Raw genomic sequence first — 21356 nt, forward strand, 5'->3', positions numbered from 1 at the left:
AGGGCCAACAGGTTGTCAGCTCGAACAATCAACACTTGTATCACAGAATCAAACAATCAATAGATAAGACGACAAGCGAGCTGCTGCTAGGTGGGATTGCAGTAGCACGCGGGATAGCTTCTCGATTGGTGCTGGTTTAGGGCATAGGGCCTGTAGCAGGGTAAAAGAACCTCCGTTCTACAGGGCAGATCACTATTCAGTACCTCATCGACGCCTATCTTGCTGTATTCAATGAATTAGGTGTAGTAGTTACCTAGTACAACACTTCCATCCTCATCCGGTCTTGAGAAAAAAAGACATTAACCAACAACCACACCAATTCCATCTTTTCCCAAACCATCCACACAACATTCAACCCAAACCTCCACACATCCATCCACCACAGCAACTGGAATTATCTTCGTCAGTAGACGAGATTCTATTTTCATTTGCTTCACTACGGTTTGTGTCCCATGAACAGCTCCTGAAGCTCCAAAAGATCATCGTATCCGATCATCAAAGGTAGGCCATCCGACACACATCTCCCTCCCTCACACGACACGTCAGTCACACGCTTGGAAACGCAAGCTGCCAACAGCAGAAACTGATTTCATAAAGCAGAATTGCCAGATATCCAGAACCGAACAATCAGCTTTCTTCTAGGAATTGCTTGCACTTCACCACGTTGCTACGAAAACAGATTTCATCAAGCAACAACCCATTATCAAAGGCACATCAAACACAACCATCCAAAGCACCATTCTTTCATCTCACGAGCTACTTAAATCGCGAAGATGTCGTCACCAGCTTCATTCAGCAGTCTGCCATTGGAAATCCGCCAAATGATCTGGAAGGAAGCACTCCATGAGGAGATTGAATCCCGCATGGTCATCGTCCATCGCGTGACGATGAGAGTGATGCCACACACGAGCACTAAAAGCCTGGTGATGAATACTAATCAGGAATCCCGTAATTATGCCCTACGATATTTCTATGATGTCAAGCTTGACGTCTGGACCCTGGCCGTCAACTTCAACCCTCATACCGAGGTTGTCGAGTACGGAAAAACGCCACTCGGCCAGAGACACGTCGGCAGCAGGAATGGCTTGGACTTTTGGAGGCAACCGCCCAGCCAAGCCCTCGAATCACTCTTCGCTGTCGACTGGTGGCTTCATCATCTGCGGCCCCTGCTTCAAACCCAGGCTGCTCGTCTGATGAGGACATGGAGGGGAGCCCCGAGACCCAACGCAAGGGCGCCATTTATCTTAGCAGCCAGCATGACCGGTTCGCCCTCGCCAAGAAGACCCTGACGAAAGGTGCGCCATGAAACTACTGGGATGTCGACATGTGCGAGCGGGCCTTCTTGCGAAACTACATCTGCCACGGCATGAACGGCGCCTACGGGAACCGCGCGCGCTTCCATCCCGACTGGAGATTGGGATACGACGGCCCCGGAAACGCGAACGCCGAATTCTGGAGCCGGCACATGGCGGCGCGGATCCCCAACAGCGTCGCACAAAAGATCCGGCGGGTTGTCAACCTGCACGCGGGCCTCGAGCCACGGGCCGACGGCACCGAAGGCCACACATGTGGTTACTCCAGCTTCCGGGTTAAAGCTTGGAAGCCGACGATCTTCAAGGGCGCCCAGGAACTGTACACCGCGAAGATGGTGACCATCCCTTCGGGTACAGAACTCCGTCCGGTAGGCCTGGTCGAGTGGAAGAAGTCGGCCGATCCTCGCGTGCTTACTTGCGCCGGTGGGAATATCAAGGCACCGGGAAACGGAGACGAGGCCGTGGAGGAGTAGATCCAAGGTTAGACATCGTAAGTGAGAGAGGCTGATAACCCCACACCATGCTGCCGGAAAGCTGACCATATTGCTTTAGTGTACTAGCCTAGAAGCCGGGAACATTGCGAGCATTGCCCACAATGCAGTATAGAAGGCCAGGATCAGATCAGCACTTGACACCGAGAATCGACCTCAAGATGCTGTCCAAACACCAGCCTACCATTGTATAATATTGTACAACAGGAACGAAGGAAATACCCGTCAAATCCTGAACGCTGACAGCCGTGGATGCTCAACAACGACACCCAAGCAGGAAGTCAGTTAGGAGGGAAAAAGACTTGATGAATATAGCCATGAACTGGTTAAAGGATATGAATGAGATTCTCCATGGATGAGACGATGAACTCTCATTGAGAAAAACGATACTGGACGATTCGGGATGGCCGCGCGTATCATAGACCAAGTGTTACGGTCATAATAGGATGCTCAGAGGCGTCTGCTGTATATAGCCACGAAACCCATAATGCTTTGTCTTTGACCCTTAGTACTTTCTTTTCCTGCTACCTTTTTCAATCTTTATTAAGAATATACCAAACATACTCCGAGAGGCGCTGTAGCACAAAGGCCAAATCCATACCTGGTGACGCTCGTCAGAGTTCCCAATTCCCATCGGTTCGTCAACATGAACCAGCTTGTGGACGTTCCGGTCCTGGCACCAAAGAAACAGGAGAGTCCCGAAATCTTCTTCGAAGATACGACGGAGCGCACAGTCCGTCTTTTCCCACGGCGCTCATGACGAGTTCGTTTACGAAGAAGCAGTGGAACCTGCTGGACCAACATGTCTTTCCGAAACCAGGATCCCTTCCCACCCGCTCACCCCGACGGCGAGTTCCGAGTTCGTCACATGGCCGACCCGCTTCCGAACAACGTCGTGCAGCGGGTCCGGCGCGTGGTCAATCTCCACGCCACTCTCCAGACAGAAAGGGGCTGTCAGCACCACGTCTGCGGAGAATACCCGCTGCGGTCCCAGGACTGGAGGCTAGGGGCATTCAAGGGCGCCCGTCAGCTCTACACGGGCCAGATATTTTGTGCCCCGGCAGATTACGGCGACGGAGCCAGGAGCCTTCTCGAGTGGGCGCGGGTGGCAGACGTTAACGGCCGCGCAAGCTACAAATTCGTGTGCAACCACGACGACGAGAGCGACAGCTAGGGGGAACATGGCACTGATGAGGGCCATGTGGAGGAGGGAACTGGTGGTTAGATCTTATAAGTGAGTGGAAAGCCTCAATCCATCCACAACCCAAGCCTTCGAATGCTGACTAACTTTCTTCAGCCTGTCGCTGTGCCTATCTCGGGGACATTCTTCAAGAAAATGGGGGATATTTGTCAGAATACTGTACATCAGAGAAAACGAGCGAAATGCGCCAGACCCACGAAGGCTGATAGCACTGTTCGCCCATTGGCGAAAGATACACAAGCCATTTCAGTGAAAAGGGGATATTAATCAAGATTGCGAGGAATGAGGTGATGACTCCTCACTTAGAGGGTACGAAATGGATGTGGCAAGCGTCCAATTATAAGATGCCGAGAACTCTGGCCATAATAGGGCGCCTATGGGCGTCTTCTGAATATAGCAGCCAACCTTTAATGCATTCTTTCAAACTCTTGACACTTTGTTTTTCTTTCTTCTACTTCTTAGCAATAACTAAGAGGGGGCCAACAACCGATCCACGGTATCGGAAGCGCATTCCAGTGCTTGAGAGAAGTTCTGGCGGCTGGACCGCAAGACATACGACGTTGCGGGAATGCCATTTTCGCCTCTCAACTCAGCTGATTGTTGGTGCACCTCATGGCCCGACCAAGACAGCTACCTCTCCTCTCCTGAGAGTCCCTCGGGAGATTCGAAACCTAATCTACAGCTACTTCTTCACTGTAGATCACGTCTTCGAGGGGGGGGGGGGGGACTCAGACGCGTACCAAAGTTATAAGTGCGTGTCATCCGATATTTCCAGATTTCGGGTTAACCGCCAGATCTGGGCCGAAGTTTGGGATCACCTAGTTTGGGACCACCTGGTGAAGTCCAATCTGTGGATCAAAGTCACCATGGGTATCGATCGACTCACCCCTCGCCGATTGCAGCTGATGATCCGGCCATCCACTTTCGCTTGGCAGACCAAGTCCTAAGGGTGGGAACCGAACTCGCCCAACAGAACCCGACCGATATGATCGAGTTCTTCTTATCGGATCTGCATGAAGACCTTCCTCGAGAGCCCATCGAGTTGCGGTATGGTCGGATCGTCGACGCGGTTAACCAAGCAATCGAGTACCACCTCCAAAGACGTCCACTCCTGCTAATGACAAGCACCGACGAAAGTCTGGGGGCAAGCCCACCCTCATCTCTACACTCAAGGTCTCGCCCGACAGCTTGAGAAATAGTATCGCGCCTTCCAAGGACAAAGAGGAATCATCCCCCCTTAAGGAATCTCCAGCTCCATCGGCCTCGGTACCACCTAGCGATTACCCGGCTCCCCTGCTGTGGTAAATGGCGACAAAGCGTCCAAGTCGAACCCAGGCATACCTGCTCCAGTGCCCATGGGACCTATTTCCGGTGGTCCAGACGATCCCCCGCGGCGGCTGGTCCACGAGCAATGAAGACCTGGTCGAGTTGTTTACCACCCCAAACTCGAAATGCCGACTCGCTTGAAAAGCCAAGCGTAACTGTGCGGTGGATAAGATGAGCAACGACGATGGCGATAAAAAGGGGGGTAGCGCAAAGGATAGCGGAGAAGAGAAGGAGGACCTGCCTTACCGCAGCAGTGCATCCGTCACCATACAGCCGTTTCTCCTTTTCCCAGGCCAGTCATAAGAGGAAGAGTCTACGACATCCAGCCCCACGTACTGGATCTTCAATATTGAATACAGGGACACATGGAACGGTTGGTTGCGGCAGAATCCGCACCACAGAGACGAATGGCAAGGGCCATGCTCGCCCCATCCGACATACCTATTACCCGTATGCCTCTGACCATGGCTCCGGCCGCTCGGTTCCTAAACACCGTCTTCCCACCGCAGGGACTGGCCAACATATAAGGTCCCAACCGTGGACGTTTAGATTGATGACCCAGACTGGCGACAGGTTGCGGGGAAACGCCGCGCCAAACTTACGGTCGCTGCGGGTACTCACAACCACCATCACCACTCGCAACGCTCTCTACCTCTTAGGCATCATCAGCCCGTTAGGAAGTGACGTGCACGCAGCCCTTCTCTAGGCTATTGAGCTCCGCAGCAGCGAGGGAATGGTGCGCTATATTCCCGATGAGCGCGAAGCCGTCGAATACGGCTTCCGACGAGGCTTGCTATGGCCTGCTGACTCTCGTTTGAGTTGCAGAACCAAATCCTAGGCCAGACCAGTCTGGTAGCAGCCTATCTTAAGCGGGTGCACTGGAGCCCTATTATCTTTCTTGCCTGTGCTCCTCGGGCACTGGTCCAGAGATCTGGATCTTATGACGCGAACATCCACGTTTCATACTTTCTAGCAAGCCGCGCCGTCTAGGCGGTGGCATTGTATTTCTTTTACAACAGCAACGAATTTGCTGTATAGGCTGCTCCCCCAAACGCCCTTCACGATAGTTCCGGCCCTGTGATTCCCCTCCACGACCGTTCCACCACAGGGACTCGGAGCGATGAAGGTCTTGACAGTGGATATAACAATGAACGACCCAGACTGGCGACTGGTCGCGGGAGATGTAGCCCCAAGCTTACGGTCGCTTGAGGTTAGGCAGCCGCCGAGTGTGAAGCTGTCGCCGACGAAGCTGTCGCCTACGAGCGCGTCGCGCCCTAGGAAGATACCATCAAGGAGGCTGCTCACGAACACCACCTTGACCGACACTGGAACAGTGCCCGGCGATACTACCAGAAGTCACTCCCCAGAAGCGCCACCAAATGTGATAAAAAGCCTCAAGAGTCGGTACACTTTACGGAAGATCCGATTTTCGAAAGAGCCAGCAGAGATGGAAAGCCCACCATCAGACCTTAACCCTAAGAGTGGCGCCATATCTCACGGTTGTGGCATGCTATAGCCTAGATGATACCTAGTATGTACGCGTTCCATGGAAATGGGAGTTTGTTGTTAAGGCTGCACCCGCTCGGCCTTTCGCGATGGCTCCGGTCCCACGCTTCCTGAACACGGTAGTCCCGCCCCGTGGACTAGCAGCCCTGAGCAATCTGACGGTGGAGATAAAGATGAGCGATCCCAACTGGCGACCAGTCGCGGAGAGCATGAGTAGTTGCGCATAACCCACCGTGATGAAGTTTACGTCGACATCAACTCTGCCTGCCATGGCCTCACCCGAGAAGCAGCTCCCGCCCCTCGGCAGGGGTGGTAGAAGCGACGGCATTTTGCACTAATCACCAACATCAGTGCCGCCGAAGAACAAGATATGTTCCGGGCGCGAACAGTGCAACCTTGTAATCAGTTCGAACCAAAGATACGAGGCACGACACAGCTGTAAGTGAAACAGGAGCGCAACCTCGCCATCTTGCCCCGCCGGGACCACAAGGCCTACATATTACTGCCACACGCCCGCCTTGAGGCTGAACCTGGATGGCGAAAAGAACGCGGAGTGGGCACGAGGTACCATCCTGCACGAGTTCGGCCACGTGCTGGGCCTCACCCACGAGCGTCAGCACCCTGACTGTGGCATCCTCTTTCGATGGGAAAGATATTAGCCCGTCTAGAAACCACCCTCGCACCCCCGATTCCCGACTCCAGCCGAACTGGGGCCGTTAAATCCTAGTGCCTACGACAAGCGTTCGATAATGAACTACGAAGTCGACATGCGGGATACAAAGAATACCCACGCAACCCCGTCTTGTCGAGAAGCGACAAGCATCAGCTTATGGGTCTGTACCCTGCCGAGCACGAGGCCATACCCAAGGGTTCAGCCCACACAAACACACACCATGTGGCCTCCATGCGTGGTTTGCTAGAGCGAGACATCGCTTGCCTCAGACGACATGGAAATGTCCGATGGCAGCGATAGCGACGAAGCTGAAGTGCTCGGCGCATTGGTCCCTCTTCCTGCATCCAACAGCGGCACCCGAGATGCCTTATACGGATGAATAGATTCATGCGGCCGAATAGCAACGCGCTGCCGAGGACGCTCTCTCCGAGGAGCGACGCCAGGATCGAGAGAGAAGATTGGAAGTTCTAGAGGCGAAGATCGCTGGCTTCCAGAAAGCCCAGGAGCAGTGGACTCAGCTGGAAACCTTTTATGCCTAGAACACATCGCCGCGATGATAGGCGGGATTGGGATTTCTCTGCTGGCGGGCCTTGAACTACCTTTCGACGCATAGTCGAAGAGAACATTTGGCCCGGTGATGGCGTTGGGCGAGCGCTAGAAGTTCGAGCAACTCGCTGAGCATCTGCACAGCGGCGCAGGAAGCTCAATGGCCGGTGGTAGAGGTCGCCGTATGAACCCAGCTTACTTCCTGGAACGCGAGGACACGTATCGGCTTGAGGGGCAGTCGTACGACACAAATGGGAAGGCGATCGGTTTGGCTCGCCAAGAGGCGTGATGCAGACGAATACCGGAAGCTTTTATCATCCTGCACCACCTCAAGGACTTCACCAGAGTGTCGAAATAATTAGTGTAAAAAATGGAATGGGGAAACCACAGCTCATGATAAATTGACAATACAACTCGGTCTTCGACTACAACCAGTCACCATCTAGGTCGATTCAGGGGAATAGGGGTAACATCAGTAAATGCATATATCTTTTTGGTGTATATTAGAAATAAAAGAGGGTCTCCGCCAGATGAGAACATTGATGACTTGGCCCCGACAATTGCAGGCATACAACGTCTCTGGGCCATGATACTGAAATATCGTGCATGTTCTGCTAGATTGCTCAAACTTGCGTTATGGTGTAGCATATCAAAGTGATCAGTGTTGTCTTGCGCTCAGGTCAATCCCGCCAAACAGCTACCCGAAGAAGTAGCAAATCCTGGCCACGTACATCGCAGACCATATAGAGACACGTCAAGTTAAACGGAATGCTTCAGATTTATCTAAGGCTACCCCTGAAGAGCCTACCAATATTGGCGAAATGCGCTTCATCTAATGCTGCCTACTTTCTCATGTTTGTATTCAGAAGAGCTCTCGCTAAACCTCGAGCGGCTGGCTGCATGTCCGAACCACACGTGGCTAAAAGTAGCAAGCAAGCAACCTGTCGATACCCGTCTGCAGCTGATCGATCCATCCCTGTTTCCCGAACGGGATATTGCTGCTTTCGTTGATCTGCAACGCAGCTCCCGGACGGATGCGCTCGCTGTTGAACAATGCTGGCATAAAGATGCAGGGACTTCCTTCCTTGCATACTCCACGCTGGGCATAAGTAAGAGGCAGGGCCAGTGCCAATGTCACATGCCCAATAACCTGATACTACGTCTCTCAAGTCACACACCGTGCCCTCAATCATCAATTTGATCAAGACTAGTTCACATAATTCTTCAGGTAGCCGGAGGCGGAGGAGCAGAAGATCCCTTCCCATCTGCAGCATTGGCCCCATCCTTGCCACCACCGCCGCCGCGTCTACCCCGACCACCCCTTCCCCGCTTGGGTTTCTCCGAGGTAGTTGGCGTCGTAGCGGTCGCAGCCGGCGCCTCAGGAGCAGCCTTCTCCGGCGGCGTCGTCGATTGGGCGGCAGCCGCAGGTGTCGTGGCACCGGGAGTAGCGGTAGCAGCGGGTTTCTTGTCCTTCCTCTCCAGGACCTGGACGGTGCCTTGGGCGATCGTGACCGGACTGGCCGCAATGGCTTTGGCGAGTGCCGCAGCGTCCCCAAAGTCGACATAGGCAAAGCCCTTGCGCTTGTCGATCTCGACAAAGGTGACCGACCCAAAAGTCTCCATGGACTGTTTTAGTAGCTGCTCGGTGACTCCTTGGGACGGGTTGGCATGCTTGACGAAGGCGCGCGTGGCTCCGGCCGCCGGTTGAGCCGCGCCTTTCTTCTGAGACTGGTTCGCTTTGGACGATACAGCACCCTTTCCACCCGAGGCAGCTTTAGGACCGGTAGGCGGTGCCGGCGTCGCGCTTGAGGCCGTCGAGCTCTGGGCTGGCGTAGCAGGTGATGCGGAGCTGGTCGGGGTAGGTTCTTCTTTCTTGGTGTTTTCCTTCTTGAGGAGAATGATGGGTACGGTGGTGGGCTTGGAGGTCTCAGCAGCGGGTTTGCCCTTATTGGGCTCCGTTGCGGCAGCAGCTTTGCCTTTGCCTCGTGATCGTCGCGAGCCCTCAGTGCTCTGAACTTTGGGTCCGGTAGGCACTGCAGATTCTTCCTTCTCAGCGTTCTTGCCCTTTCTATCCTTCTCCCTCTCTTTGCCCTTATCCTTCGGCTTCTCCTCCTCTTTTTCAGGGGATTTGGCGGGCTCAGGCTTGGTGGTGGGTTCCGCCTTAGCGGCGTCCTGACGGGCTCTTCTATGAGCGCTGCCCGGCGAAAGACCGAGATCTCGTTGCAGGAGCTTGGCCGCCGCGGCTATGCCCGCGCGCCTGCTTTTTGGAGCTCCGCCTTCGTCGGCCGTCTTGCTCGTAGCCATCTGGTCGGCGACAGCATTGGCTGCTTCCGCCGCCTCTTGCTGGGCTGCCTTCTTCGTCATGATCTTGACGGGCTGCTTGTCCTTCTCTTTGCCCTTGTCAGATGCCTTCTCCGTCTTCTCCGAGGACTTGGATGATTCTTTCCCTTTGCCCTTCTTCTTGCTGTCATCGCCATCCTTATTCTTGCCAACGCCCGAAGACTCCTGGCGAGCGTGCTGCTTCGCGCTCTTAGCAGCAGCGGCTTCCTTGGCCTTGGCCTCCTTCTCCTTGATAAAGGTGACCAAGGGAGTACTAGTCACCTTGGGCTTGTCCTTCGCGGCATCGTCGTCGGCACCGGTTTCGGCGTCTCGGATGCTCGTGATGGGTTCTGTCAATTGCTGTAGGAAGGCCATGTATGTCGGATCTGTGTCAATGGTGCCCTGTCTGGGGTCAATGCGGGCCTTGCCCATGGCGACCTTCCCGAATTCAGCGACGACAAGTTCGGGTGGCGCCCGGAGGCAAGGGTCATTGAATGTTTCCTTCGCATCTTGCCATATTCCCGGGGTTCGGACGAGCTGTTGGAGAGCTGCAAACTCCTGCGTGGCATCGATGAGGCGAAGGTAGACTGTGGCGGGCTTCGATTCCTTGAAGGGGCCATTTGCGACTTTGCCGGCGTCGAAGCGAACCCAGTCGACCTTGCCGCTGTCCACCTTCCATTCGTCGCCCAGGATGCTCCAACACTCGTCTGCCGTCATTCCAGGTGGAAGACGGCGGATCTTGACCTTTTTGCTGGTAGCCGGAGCCTTTGTCCTCTTGGGAACGTCGGATTTCCCTGCATTGTCTGTCGCGCCGGTGCCATTGGCTTTTCGCGAGGTCGCCACCGAAGCCATGGTGGGTGTTGTGCGGTGGTTGTTGCGCTTGGAGGGAATGTTGGTTGGGTGGGCGCAGTCGGGAATCGGAAGAATCGGGGTTTATTGGGCGGAAATTAATGCTACGGCGGCACGTCGAGAAAAAAAGGCTGGGTCGATGTGAGGGTCAATGTCATGGTTCGGAAAGCGCAGCGGCTTCACCATGGAGTGGCGATGAAAGAATGTCTTGGAAAAAGACTTGGGTCAGTTTGGTGCAACCATGAGGGGGTTTAGGGATTAAACCAGGCGTACAGTGGTGGGAGCGAACTTCGTCCCCATCCGTTTCAGTGAGTCGGCAGACGACAATCCAGCCCGAAAATCGCAGGTCCAACTCCAGTTGCAGTTTAGAGTGGAAATATGGTTGTACTCTTTCTTGAGGCTGCAGATGCAGAGGTGCGATGCAGGTGTCACAGACAGATCAGATAGAGAGGAAATGCAAAATGGCCTCGTCGGCTCCCCCCACCATTAGAACGGGAATGGCAGTGATGCATTCCACCGGGACGGATACGGGAATACGGGAAGCACATGGCAGTTCGAGCCCGGGGAGTGGATCCTTGGGATCTCTCTTTTCCTGGGCTTTGATCAGCAGCAATCCAGTCCGTCATCGCTGGGCTTCAATGGCTGGTTGGCCACTCAAGCCACTGCACTCACTGGTTGGCCTTGTCCTCCTTTAGTAAGCAGCAACCACAACGACTAACCCAACCGGGAAGGTGGTGACCTCTGGCAGTCTTGAACGCTGGCACCCCCTTCATCCACCTTTCGGGCTTATCCAGGCCGGATCAATGACTTGACTGGACATAACTCGAGCTGGCCTATGTACAGTCACGTCGTCGGTGCTTCAACCCAAAATCCTCCCACTTCTAAAGCGGGGGCACCTGGACACCTTCCAATCCCAGCAATTTGAACCCTACCTAACTCATTCGTATTAACACCACGAACCGTAACCTCCAGCGACCATGCCCGCCCGACCCGGTGTGCCCAAGCCTGGCCCGGCGAAGCTGCGACCCGGAGCTGGCCTTGACGAGTGGCTCGAAGAGGCCAAGCAATGCCACTACCTGCCCGAGCCGGTCATGAAGGAGCTTTGCGAAATTGTTAAGGAGGTCTTGATGGAGGGTATGCTGCGCCGCCGCCAGATTGCCCCTCTACGTTATTTGCCTGACACGCGTACCACAGAAAGCAACATCCAGCCCGTCGTGACCCCCGTGACCATATGCGGCGACATCCACGGCCAGTTTTACGATCTGCTCGAGCTCTTCCGCGTCAGCGGCGGCATGCCCGGCGAGCCCGCCCTCGACCCCCCACTGAGCGCCAAGCCCGTCATCACGGCCGACATGATTGAGCCTCCTACCACGATTACGAAACCGAAGCTGAAGAAGAAGATCAAAAGCACGGAAGAGGTACCCAAGGCAGAGGGCGACGAGTCGATCACGGCCATTGATGAAGAGGACGATGATGCGACGGAGGTTATGAACTCTTCGCAACCCGAGATTACCCCACCTGTCAACAATGCCGACACACGCTTCGTTTTCTTGGGCGACTTCGTGGACCGCGGTTACTTTAGCCTGGAGACCTTTGCCTTGCTGATGTGTTTGAAGGCCAAGTATGTTGCCTTGTCCACTCCGATCACTCTGATGCTGCTTATACTGACAAGAAAACAATAGATACCCGGACCGGATAGTGCTTGTCCGCGGAAACCACGAGTCGAGACAAATCACCCAAGTATACGGTTTCTACGAAGAATGCCAACAGAAATACGGCAATGCATCTGTCTGGAAGGCTTGCTGTCAAGTTTTCGACTTCCTCGTACTGGCAGCGATTGTCGACGGGGAGATCCTCTGCGTTCACGGCGGTTTGAGTCCCGAAATTAGAACCATCGACCAGATCCGGGTGGTCGCGCGTGCCCAGGAAATTCCTCATGAGGGAGCTTTCTGCGATCTCGTCTGGAGCGACCCCGAAGACGTCGAGACATGGGCCATCAGCCCTCGCGGCGCAGGATGGCTCTTCGGTGATAAGGTGGCTACCGAATTCAATCATGTCAATGGCCTCAAGCTCATTGCCCGCGCTCACCAGCTTGTCAACGAGGGCTACAAGGTACGTTATGATTACCCATGGGACCAAGACGGGCAGACTGACATTTCTTTCAGTACCATTTCCCACAAAACTCGGTGGTCACGGTGTGGTCTGCGCCGAACTACTGCTACCGCTGTGGCAACGTAGCGTCCATCATGACGGTTGACAGGAATCTGGATCCGAAGTTCAGCATCTTCTCGGCCGTCCCTGACGATATGCGTCACGTTCCGGCGGGCCGGAGGGGCCCCTCGGACTACTTTTTGTAAGATGTTTTGTACGGATGAGCATGAAATGATACCACCGACGGCGTTTTGGGTTCTCTTGGTTTGACGTGGATAGCCCTAGGTACTTACGTAGGTACGTGACTGATGAGGGTTGGCCCACCACGCTGGGGTTTACGCCCTGATGCCATGCTGGATATACATATCCCCCATAGAACCTCCTGGAAAGGTGCCGGCAGCACAGGCGTAAACAGCGTTTGTACATTATAGATCAGGATATAGGTCGCCGAGCTTCGGTGAAGCGGAACGGCGGCGAACGTGATGCCTTTATGCCACAGAATCAGAAACTGCACCAGACCCCAGCATCATCTGTGATGAAGACGATCACTAGTGGCTTTTTTTTTTTTTTTTTTCTTTCTTCTCTCTTCTCTTTTCTTTGTTTCTCCAGCTGGCCAGAATTCTTGTTCTTTCCTGTGGGATCTTTGCCAACTCGACCTTTGCTATGGCCGCTGGCCGTCCCCAAGTCTGCCCATGAATAGGTCTACAATCAGGGCAAAGATTCTAGGCCTTCTTTTGGTGCACGAAGGAGTGGGATTACGGAGTAGCTGCAAGGTACAATTTACCAATGCCGGCGGCACTCCTCGGCATCAAGCTCGTACCACATGTGCACACAACATCGGTTAGATGGCACTTGCCTGCTTGCATCGCACACCGGCAAAGCTGGAAGAGGTTCGAATCCCTCTTCGAGGTCGCATCGATGATGGCATTGATCTAATATTGCCGGTAGTGGACCACGGGCGGTGGATATGAAAAATACCACCTGCCCCAACAGCACTGCACAATGGGTGCACCTTGCAAGGGCCCAGCGGCACCACAATCAGCAGTCTATCGATCAATCGTCTCTCGATGATCGTGGATATATTTCCTATCGGTGTGAGGGGGGATTTGCAGTGTCACCGCTATATGTAGTTGTTCTACAGTACTCTATCTTCTTTTTCAGCTTGTGTTGCTTTTGTGTCTTGATTGGTTACTCATCTCAAAGTGCTAAGAGCTGCAGGTCGCTGCATCAATATACGGGTGGAGGTGGGTGGTTCGCTGTCCGCCCAGCTCAGCAGGCAGGCGAACACGGGCGTGACGGCTAGGCGGCCAACGGGCTTTTAGGCCCATCTCTCAAAGGACGCTAGCTGGCAACGGTCCACTAATCCATCCGATTCTATTCTGGGCAATTCCCACCAATGACCGATATTATCCGCTAACGAACGAACAGCAACAACAATGCAAAGCTTGGAAGCTCTTGATGAGTCCTTTCTCTCTTCGAAAAGAACAAACACGAGAAAGATCTGACAGTCGTCCCGTATCTGGTAATTCCCCGTGAGATGAATCGGTACGATGCATAATGTCCATGGCCCAAAGCAATCTAAGCGTGCTGGGCATGTGTGCCTGAGTGCCGTCGGATTGAGCGGGGATCTTCCTGGGGGGTTTGCTTGGCGGGACGATCCCCGGCTATGCCTTTTGCCATTGATTTCTGCAGTGTGTCCTAGCATAACTTTCAGTCTTAGTGCAACCGGAATACGAGATCTCGCGCGTAGCCGGGTAACATTGGCTCTGCCTTTTGACATATTAAGTTGCTACATATGTCACAACTTGATCCATAATAAGTAAAGGATGTCCCGTCCACCACACCGATACTTGTCCTGCGGCCCCTGTCTGCTTGGCCCGCTATGTGCCGCCTGCGCTCTTTTCTACCGTGTTGTTGTCGATTTGTCGATTTGGTCTCCGTCACCCGACAGCCCTAGGCCCGTATCCTCGTATTTACCGATTTTTGCCCCAGTGCGGAGACAGCCCAGCAACCCGCTTAAAGCTTTCCTAACTGCTAACAGCTGAGCTGAACGGCCCCCGCCTCGTATGAGGTGTCCGTGTGTACCTGTCTTGTCTTATGACATTGGTATGCGTCGGTGGCTGGCAGGCAGGCATCGAGGGTTCCAGGGATGCTAGGAAGGGACCGATGCCGAAATATCCTTTAGTGCAACTATACTCCGAGTGCCCCTCTCTCTCTTGTCCATGGCTGGATGGCCAAGGCCGGACCATAGTAGCCTATGTATGCAGAGGAGGTGTAGGCCTCGGTGGACACCATGCCAGCAGATACATAGTGATCCAAGCCGTCTATAAAGGAAGCGGCCTTCCTGCCCTTCGAGAATACAGAAAGAAGACCACCAACTCACTCACCTCCAGTCATCGTTCATACTACATCCTCCCACCTACTACTACTCTTAATAACCACCACTCTCTCACAAACCACACAACCCCCAAACCAACCATCACGATGCAGTACTCCACCATCTTCGCCGCGGCCACCGCCCTGTTCGCCTCCGCCGCCACGGCCCAGAACACCGGCTTCGCCGACGTCAAGAACAACTGCGACTTCCCCGTCTACGTCCAGTCCTTCCCCTTCGACGGCTCCGCCCCGGGCCCCTTGACCACCCTGGCCAAGAACGGCGGCAGCTTCGCCGAGAAGTTCCGCACCGCCGGCTCCACCGTCAAGATCGCCACCACCAAGACCCTCGACGGCCCCCTCTTCTTCGGCTACTCCTTCTCCAACAACCCGGACTACGCTTACTACGAGTTCAGCACGTAAGTTTTTGCTCTTCTCTCTCTCTCTCTTCATCTCTTCACCCCTGGGAAGTATAATAGAGAACATCCACTAACAAACACAACAGTGAGTGGGGCAACCCCTTCGCCAAGTACCCCAACATGCTCACCCCCGGCGATGGCTGCGAGCTCTTCGACTGCGACGCCAACGCCGCCGACTGCTACAGCACCCTCCAGAAGAAGCGCGTCTACGGCTGCCCTCTTCCCCTCAACGTCACCGCCGAGCTCTGCACTTAAGCGTTTGGTTCCGATGACTATGACTTTTATGATCTGGAAAGCTTCTCCTCTCCATCTCACGTGACCTGAAAGACGGAACAGGGGGCAGAGGAGGGGCACACCTTTATGAATAATGTTATACATGTATCAGGCATCTTACAAGATGCATCTATAATACTTTAACAATAATACGAAATACTACAATCCAATCCAAATAGCTTCTATTGATTTGTGTGAATGATTTGATGTCTTCGCGGCTACATATTTAGCAGCTTTGATAATTGACCGCAACCCTCAATAAGTGAACCACTTCTGTCCCTCTACGCCAGTCATCACCGATACAGCTCGCCCACCACCGGCGGTGAAATGAAAGTCTCTTCCGTCGCGAAAGTCAGGTGCAGCTCCTCCTGTCCCGTTTCCATCACTGCATCGCGGAGCCCAGGGATTAGCGCTGAGATCGACGAGTACATCGTGCTCGTTATCTTGCACGGTCCCGTCTCCCAACTCCGAAGCGGTACTACTTCGCGTCATCGTTGTGCTGCGAGGATGGTCTTGGGGAGGTTGTTGGAACAGCAGGAACTAAGGTTTTCCATATTACTCTAAAAGGGGTGCCACGTGCCTACGCGCACGAACCCCTTTTTAGTTTTATTAAGAGGGGTATACGATACCCCTCGTAGCTCGTATTAAAGATAGATATAAATAATAAAATATAGTAATATAACCTCGATTAAACTCGAAATTTATTTATATATATATACGAAAGCTTATTTAATATTAATTAATAATTATACGAGGTAATTATAAATTAATAAGAGTAAAGAGACGGTTTTACGCCCTTATCGACGTAAGGGCGACCGTGCTAAAGAGCCTCGAGAATTTCCGCCTATTAGAGATTCGGAGGAACCCCTTTTCCCGAGTATATATTATAGGGAGGAGACTAGATTCCGAATTATACGCGAGACTAGCTAGGCTATATATAACTATATACTTAAATAACCCTGTCGTACGATCTGTAAAATAATAACCCCTATTAAAATAGAATCGATCGCGGTCGGCGAATCGAGATCGAGCTTAGACGTATCGAACCTAGACAGACCGATAACTTTAAACCTCGAACTACTTATATATAAAAAAGTTTCTTAAAATACCGGGATTTTTTTAATAGTTTAAAAAAGAAAACGTTAACCTCGTTTTTTAAAAACTCGAACCTTTAAATATATTTTTTAAAAAAGAAACGTTAACCTCGTTTTTTAAAAACTCGAACCTTTAAATATATTTTTTTAAAAAAATAATACCCGAACTATTTACGATATACTTTATATAATACTTTTTAAAATATTATATATTAAAAATAAAAAGGCCCTCCTTTTAAAAATCGTTTAACGAATTTAATAAATAAACCGAGTACTAGTTCGGTTAAATTAATTATACGTTTTAAAAAAAGCTTTTTAATTATTTTAAAAAATACGAAGTCGATATATTAATAAATAAATCTTTTAAAACTAAGCTTATAAGCTTAATATTACCGGCCGTTCTTATATAATAATAAGACCTACCGATAAAACCGACTTCGAAAACTCGAAAAAAGGATATTTTATACTCTTCTCGAGAATAAATAATTAAATAACCGCCGCCTAAACGAGAAACACCCGGTTTTTATACGGAGTAATTATTTATAATATTACGGGACACTTTAGGCCCGATGTTTAACCCTAGATTTATAAGCACTTAAACGTTATAAAATATCGTCCTTTTTTTTCTCCGACTTCGGTACCGCCGGACTAGACCGTACGATTATCTAGTCTAGCATATATTACAAAGTACGATATCCCTCTAAGCCGAGCTATTTATAACGGTAAAATTGATCAAAATAAGGTCGTTACCTTTTTAAAAGTATAAAAAGGAAAAAAACTATACCGGTAAGTTATATAATATTTTTTATAATAAAATATACCGACGGCTAAATATATTAAAAAACTAATACTATATAATCTTCCCGGATATTCTTTGTAGCCGTGCGGAGGTATTTTATTTTAATTATATCGGACTCGAAAAGAAAGAAAACGAGATATACTACTTTATAAACTCGTACTTTAATATAATAATAAATTACGTGTAATATTTTACGGATTAAATAATAACTTTTTTTATATAAATAAAAAGTAAAAACGTTAAAAAATAACTTATCGAGGTTTTAAAAATCCTGTTAAATAAGCTCTAATTTATATAACGAGCCTTTAAAAAGGGATTCGAAGGAGAGATCGCTTTTTATACCTTAGTCGTACGAGCCTGCCGAGGAGTTTTAAAGCTTATACCGGCCCTTATTAATTAGAAGTTAATATACGAAGCGTTATTTTTAAACCTTTGCGTATCGCTAAATATAATAACGGATTAAAAGTTATTAAAATAATATTTAATAAAGGAATTATATCGAAACCCGGCTATAAATACGTATTTAATTAATAAACGGTTTATAAATAATTATATAAAAAGAAACTAACTAGCTTATAATAATAGATTATCGTATAATAGCCGACTACTAAGACAAGACAAGAATTAGCGACCTATAAATATGTTTCGACCTAGGCTATCGTATGGGAATTAGCAGTTCGAACGAGGAACCTGCCGAATCTACTATAAGTAAAGCTATTAGTTAATAAACTACCTAGCCGAAAAACGAACTCGTATAATAACCTAATACCTCTAAACGTATAATAACGTTGGACAAGAAATCCTTACCTAAAACGAATACGAGGATTTCGTCCAAAATTAGGAAAGGAAAAAAAGAGGAGTTAAAAAACGACGAAAAGAAATATAATTATTTTAATTTAGAAAACGTACGACAAGGCATTACTTATTTAACGGACGCCGCGTTCTATTACCGGCTTATTAGCGAGGATATCTATTTTTCGAAAGCTACCGTATAAGCTAACTAATTTAACCTTAATAGCCCGTATAGCTAGACTTACTAAGGAGAGCTTTAGGATACCGGCGCCGCCCTGCTTTTAATAGTCGGAAAGCCTTAGGCAGAGGCTTACGTACGAGAGAACCTAGATGTACGAATCGACTAGACCCCGGGGAGCGCTGTTACAACCCGACCTAACCATGCGGCCAAGACCCCACTCGCCGGAACGGGATAACCATGCCCCGACCAGGCTACGACGTCACAGCCACCGACCGCACTGCCAGCCACACCAATATGAACTCCCCTATATTGCGAGAACGCGTAAACATAACTACGAAGATATTCCAGACAACGAAAGGATGGACCCGACCCGGGAAAGTAGCTAGGGAGGAATCACGTGACAAGGAGCGACTGGATTACCGCGCTGCCAAGTGAGCCAGGAGCTACGGGGTCACGACGCTCCAAGTGAGCCACTGGAATGGATCACCGTGATCCAAGGGATAGATCACCGTGAGCCAACAACAGGATCACCGTGAGCCAACGGGTGATCCAACGGATCAGTGAGGAAGGAGATTGGATATATAACGACGGACGTCCCCTATGTATTTATATAGACACTCTCTACCTCAGTAATCAATCTAAGCATCAATCTTAACCCATTGGTGAGGCAAACAGCCTTAACGAAACTATTATGAATACCTTTAAAATCCACGCACCTTAGTCACCTTCGTTCCTACGAGCTATTGCCTATTGTATCGATAGAAGGCGACTTCTATCGCACGTTCAGATACTTTCTCGTATTGCTAACATAAACCCCAGTACGTCTTACTAGGTTTCTTTTGGAACCCGGATAGCGTTCGTTACAAGCGCCGAGATTAAGTTCGGAAGCTTAAAACTTATCTCGTCGATTAAAATAATCGATATACGGAACCGATTAAGGGTAATTAAGTATTATATTTTAAATATTATAACCCTTTTTTATTTTTATTATATAACGCCGATTAGTTTAAAACGTATTATAATAATATTTTTAATTTTATTATATAAAAAAACGGCGAGATACTCCTTATAATTAAGAAATAAGGATATCTATTCTTTAATATTAGCCGTATGAAAATAACGTCATATTTTATTAAAAAATAGCTTCGATACTTTTATTAATAGTTTAAACACCCTCGTATAAAAAAGCTCTATACGCTTTTAAAGAACGCCGGCTACGATAACGTTAACCCTATTATTTTTAACGAGATTTAAAAGCTTTACTTTTAATATTAATCGTATAATCCGGCGTTATAAAAATTTAAATTTTTATTATAAAATAAATACGACTTTAATTACGAAATTATTATAAACGTTATTTATATTAACGTATAAAACGTATTTTACGTAATCGATTCGAGTACGTTTTTTTAAACGGTTATATTTTTATATTCGCTTAGTGTACGAAATACTTAAAGTATCTTTTATAAGTGCTAAATATATATATACTAGGGACCTCTTAATTATATCTCGTATAATCCGAGTATATACTTTTAAGGAGAATCTCGAGACTATATATAAATAATAGGAATTACCTATAAATAAATACTTATCGAAGCTTATTAAATAATAAATAAGGTTAAACGAGCGTACGTTCTATTATATAAGGCCTTCGATATTTTATAAAAGGATTTCGGTTACGGAACGAATATCTAGATAGTACTCTAAATAGTAGTTAAGCTCCGACAAGACGGCGTTATTACCTCGTCTAGATATCCATTTTAAGAGTCTAACGCGGAGGAGATTAATAATCTCGCCGCACGAGGAGTTTTCGAATTTATTCGATTCGATCCGGGTAAATACACCGGCTGGAGAATTTTTAAATACGGCTCGTACGAGAGATCAAGGGTAAAACTACGAAGCCGTACGAGAAGTTTAGGCTCGTAATATAAGGCTACGAAGATATAGAAAAGGAGGCTATTTTAACCTAGTTACCGATAATCTAGCGGATAAGCTAAAGACTCCTTTTAGCTTTTAAACCGACCTTAATCCGAAACTTTAATATATAAGGCGAGCTACGCGATATTATATAAGCGTATACTTAGTTATATAATAAATTAAACCGATTAGTTTACACACGTTTATTAATAAAGTTAAAGACTTAGTATTTTAAAAGGACGCTATTTTAAATCGTATTACCCTTATATAAATTAATAGAGTTAAAACTTTATTAACTTAAAACGTATTATAATTATTATATATAAAATTTAAAAATAATAGTTTTAATATACGACGCCTATTTATTATTTATTATAAAAAACCCGAATACTTTCGATGTAATAGTAATATAGACCGACGATATATTTAGTTTCGTTATAGCCTTTTTTTCTTTAAAAAAAGGAAAAAAAGCTAATAAAGGAATAATTCCGTATAAAATTAAAAAATATCTTAACCGAAAACACGTTAATCGAGTTTAACGGAGGCAAGATTTAACTAAAATCGTACGATATCCTTTTCGAGTAAAAGGGATAAGTTAACTAACTAAAGCCTGTTAACTTAAAAGCTATTAATAAAAACTAGTAGTACGTCTCTTAACGAGTAAAAGGAGCATACCTAGCATTTATTTATTAGCTAAAAACAGCGTATAACCTATCTATCGCCGTTTAAATATAAACCTTAAAAAATAAGGATATTAAGAGCTTAAATAAGCGTATTAATTAATAAATTTAAAACTTAATACGCGGCTTAAAATATATCTCGTTTAACCTTTATTATATAAAGATATATATTTTTATTAATAGCTCGTTTATAAATAATAAAGATTTAACTTCTTAACTTAAATATTTAATCTTATTAAGTTAAGAAATAAATAATATAAAAAACTAGTTCGAAATTTAAAATAATATTATTTATTAAAGCTCGATTAAATATAAAAGAGTTATATAAAACGTATTAATTAACGAATTATACGGCACGATTTTTAATATAAATAACGATATCGTATTAAGTATTACGCTTAAAAAAATTATACGAACCTTAAAATTTTAAAATATATTAATAATCTTTTATAT

General features: G+C 48.4%; 6 protein-coding genes across 6 annotated transcripts; 5 read left to right on the plus strand and 1 right to left on the minus strand.

Moving 5' to 3' along the window:
* Window positions 1–773: 773 nt before the first annotated feature.
* Window positions 774–1306, plus strand: PG994_002394 (uncharacterized protein; the record flags this gene model as incomplete). The annotated part of the gene is given in 2 exon segments (XM_066853803.1): window positions 774–1067; window positions 1079–1306. The coding sequence occupies 2 exon segments, from the start codon at window positions 774–776 to the stop codon at window positions 1304–1306; spliced, it is 522 nt and encodes a 173-aa protein (XP_066721944.1).
* An 18-nt stretch (window positions 1307–1324) lies between these two features.
* On the plus strand, window positions 1325–1786 carry PG994_002395 (uncharacterized protein; the record flags this gene model as incomplete). Its single annotated transcript, XM_066853804.1, has 1 exon — window positions 1325–1786. The coding sequence occupies one exon, from the start codon at window positions 1325–1327 to the stop codon at window positions 1784–1786; it is 462 nt and encodes a 153-aa protein (XP_066721945.1).
* Window positions 1787–2450: 664 nt separating this feature from the next.
* On the plus strand, window positions 2451–2978 carry PG994_002396 (uncharacterized protein; the record flags this gene model as incomplete). Its single annotated transcript, XM_066853805.1, has 2 exons — window positions 2451–2537; window positions 2625–2978. The coding sequence occupies 2 exons, from the start codon at window positions 2451–2453 to the stop codon at window positions 2976–2978; spliced, it is 441 nt and encodes a 146-aa protein (XP_066721946.1).
* A 5302-nt stretch (window positions 2979–8280) lies between these two features.
* PG994_002397 (Regulator of nonsense-mediated decay- UPF3) lies at window positions 8281–10227 on the minus strand (the record flags this gene model as incomplete). The annotated part of the gene is made up of 1 exon (XM_066853806.1): window positions 8281–10227. The coding sequence occupies one exon, from the start codon at window positions 10225–10227 to the stop codon at window positions 8281–8283; it is 1947 nt and encodes a 648-aa protein (XP_066721947.1).
* Window positions 10228–11201: 974 nt separating this feature from the next.
* PG994_002398 (phosphatase) lies at window positions 11202–12581 on the plus strand (the record flags this gene model as incomplete). Its single annotated transcript, XM_066853807.1, has 3 exons — window positions 11202–11845; window positions 11907–12336; window positions 12390–12581. 3 exons carry the CDS (start codon window positions 11202–11204, stop codon window positions 12579–12581), a joined length of 1266 nt encoding a protein of 421 aa, XP_066721948.1.
* Window positions 12582–14859: 2278 nt separating this feature from the next.
* PG994_002399 (uncharacterized protein) lies at window positions 14860–15422 on the plus strand (the record flags this gene model as incomplete). Its single annotated transcript, XM_066853808.1, has 2 exons — window positions 14860–15167; window positions 15254–15422. 2 exons carry the CDS (start codon window positions 14860–14862, stop codon window positions 15420–15422), a joined length of 477 nt encoding a protein of 158 aa, XP_066721949.1.
* Between the last annotated feature and the right edge of the window lie 5934 nt (window positions 15423–21356).

This window comes from Apiospora phragmitis (genome assembly GCF_038363925.1).
Source record: "Apiospora phragmitis strain CBS 135458 chromosome Unknown utg000002l:1.0-5516284.0:1.0-5523493.0, whole genome shotgun sequence".
Taxonomy (NCBI): Eukaryota; Fungi; Ascomycota; class Sordariomycetes; order Amphisphaeriales; family Apiosporaceae; genus Apiospora; species Apiospora phragmitis.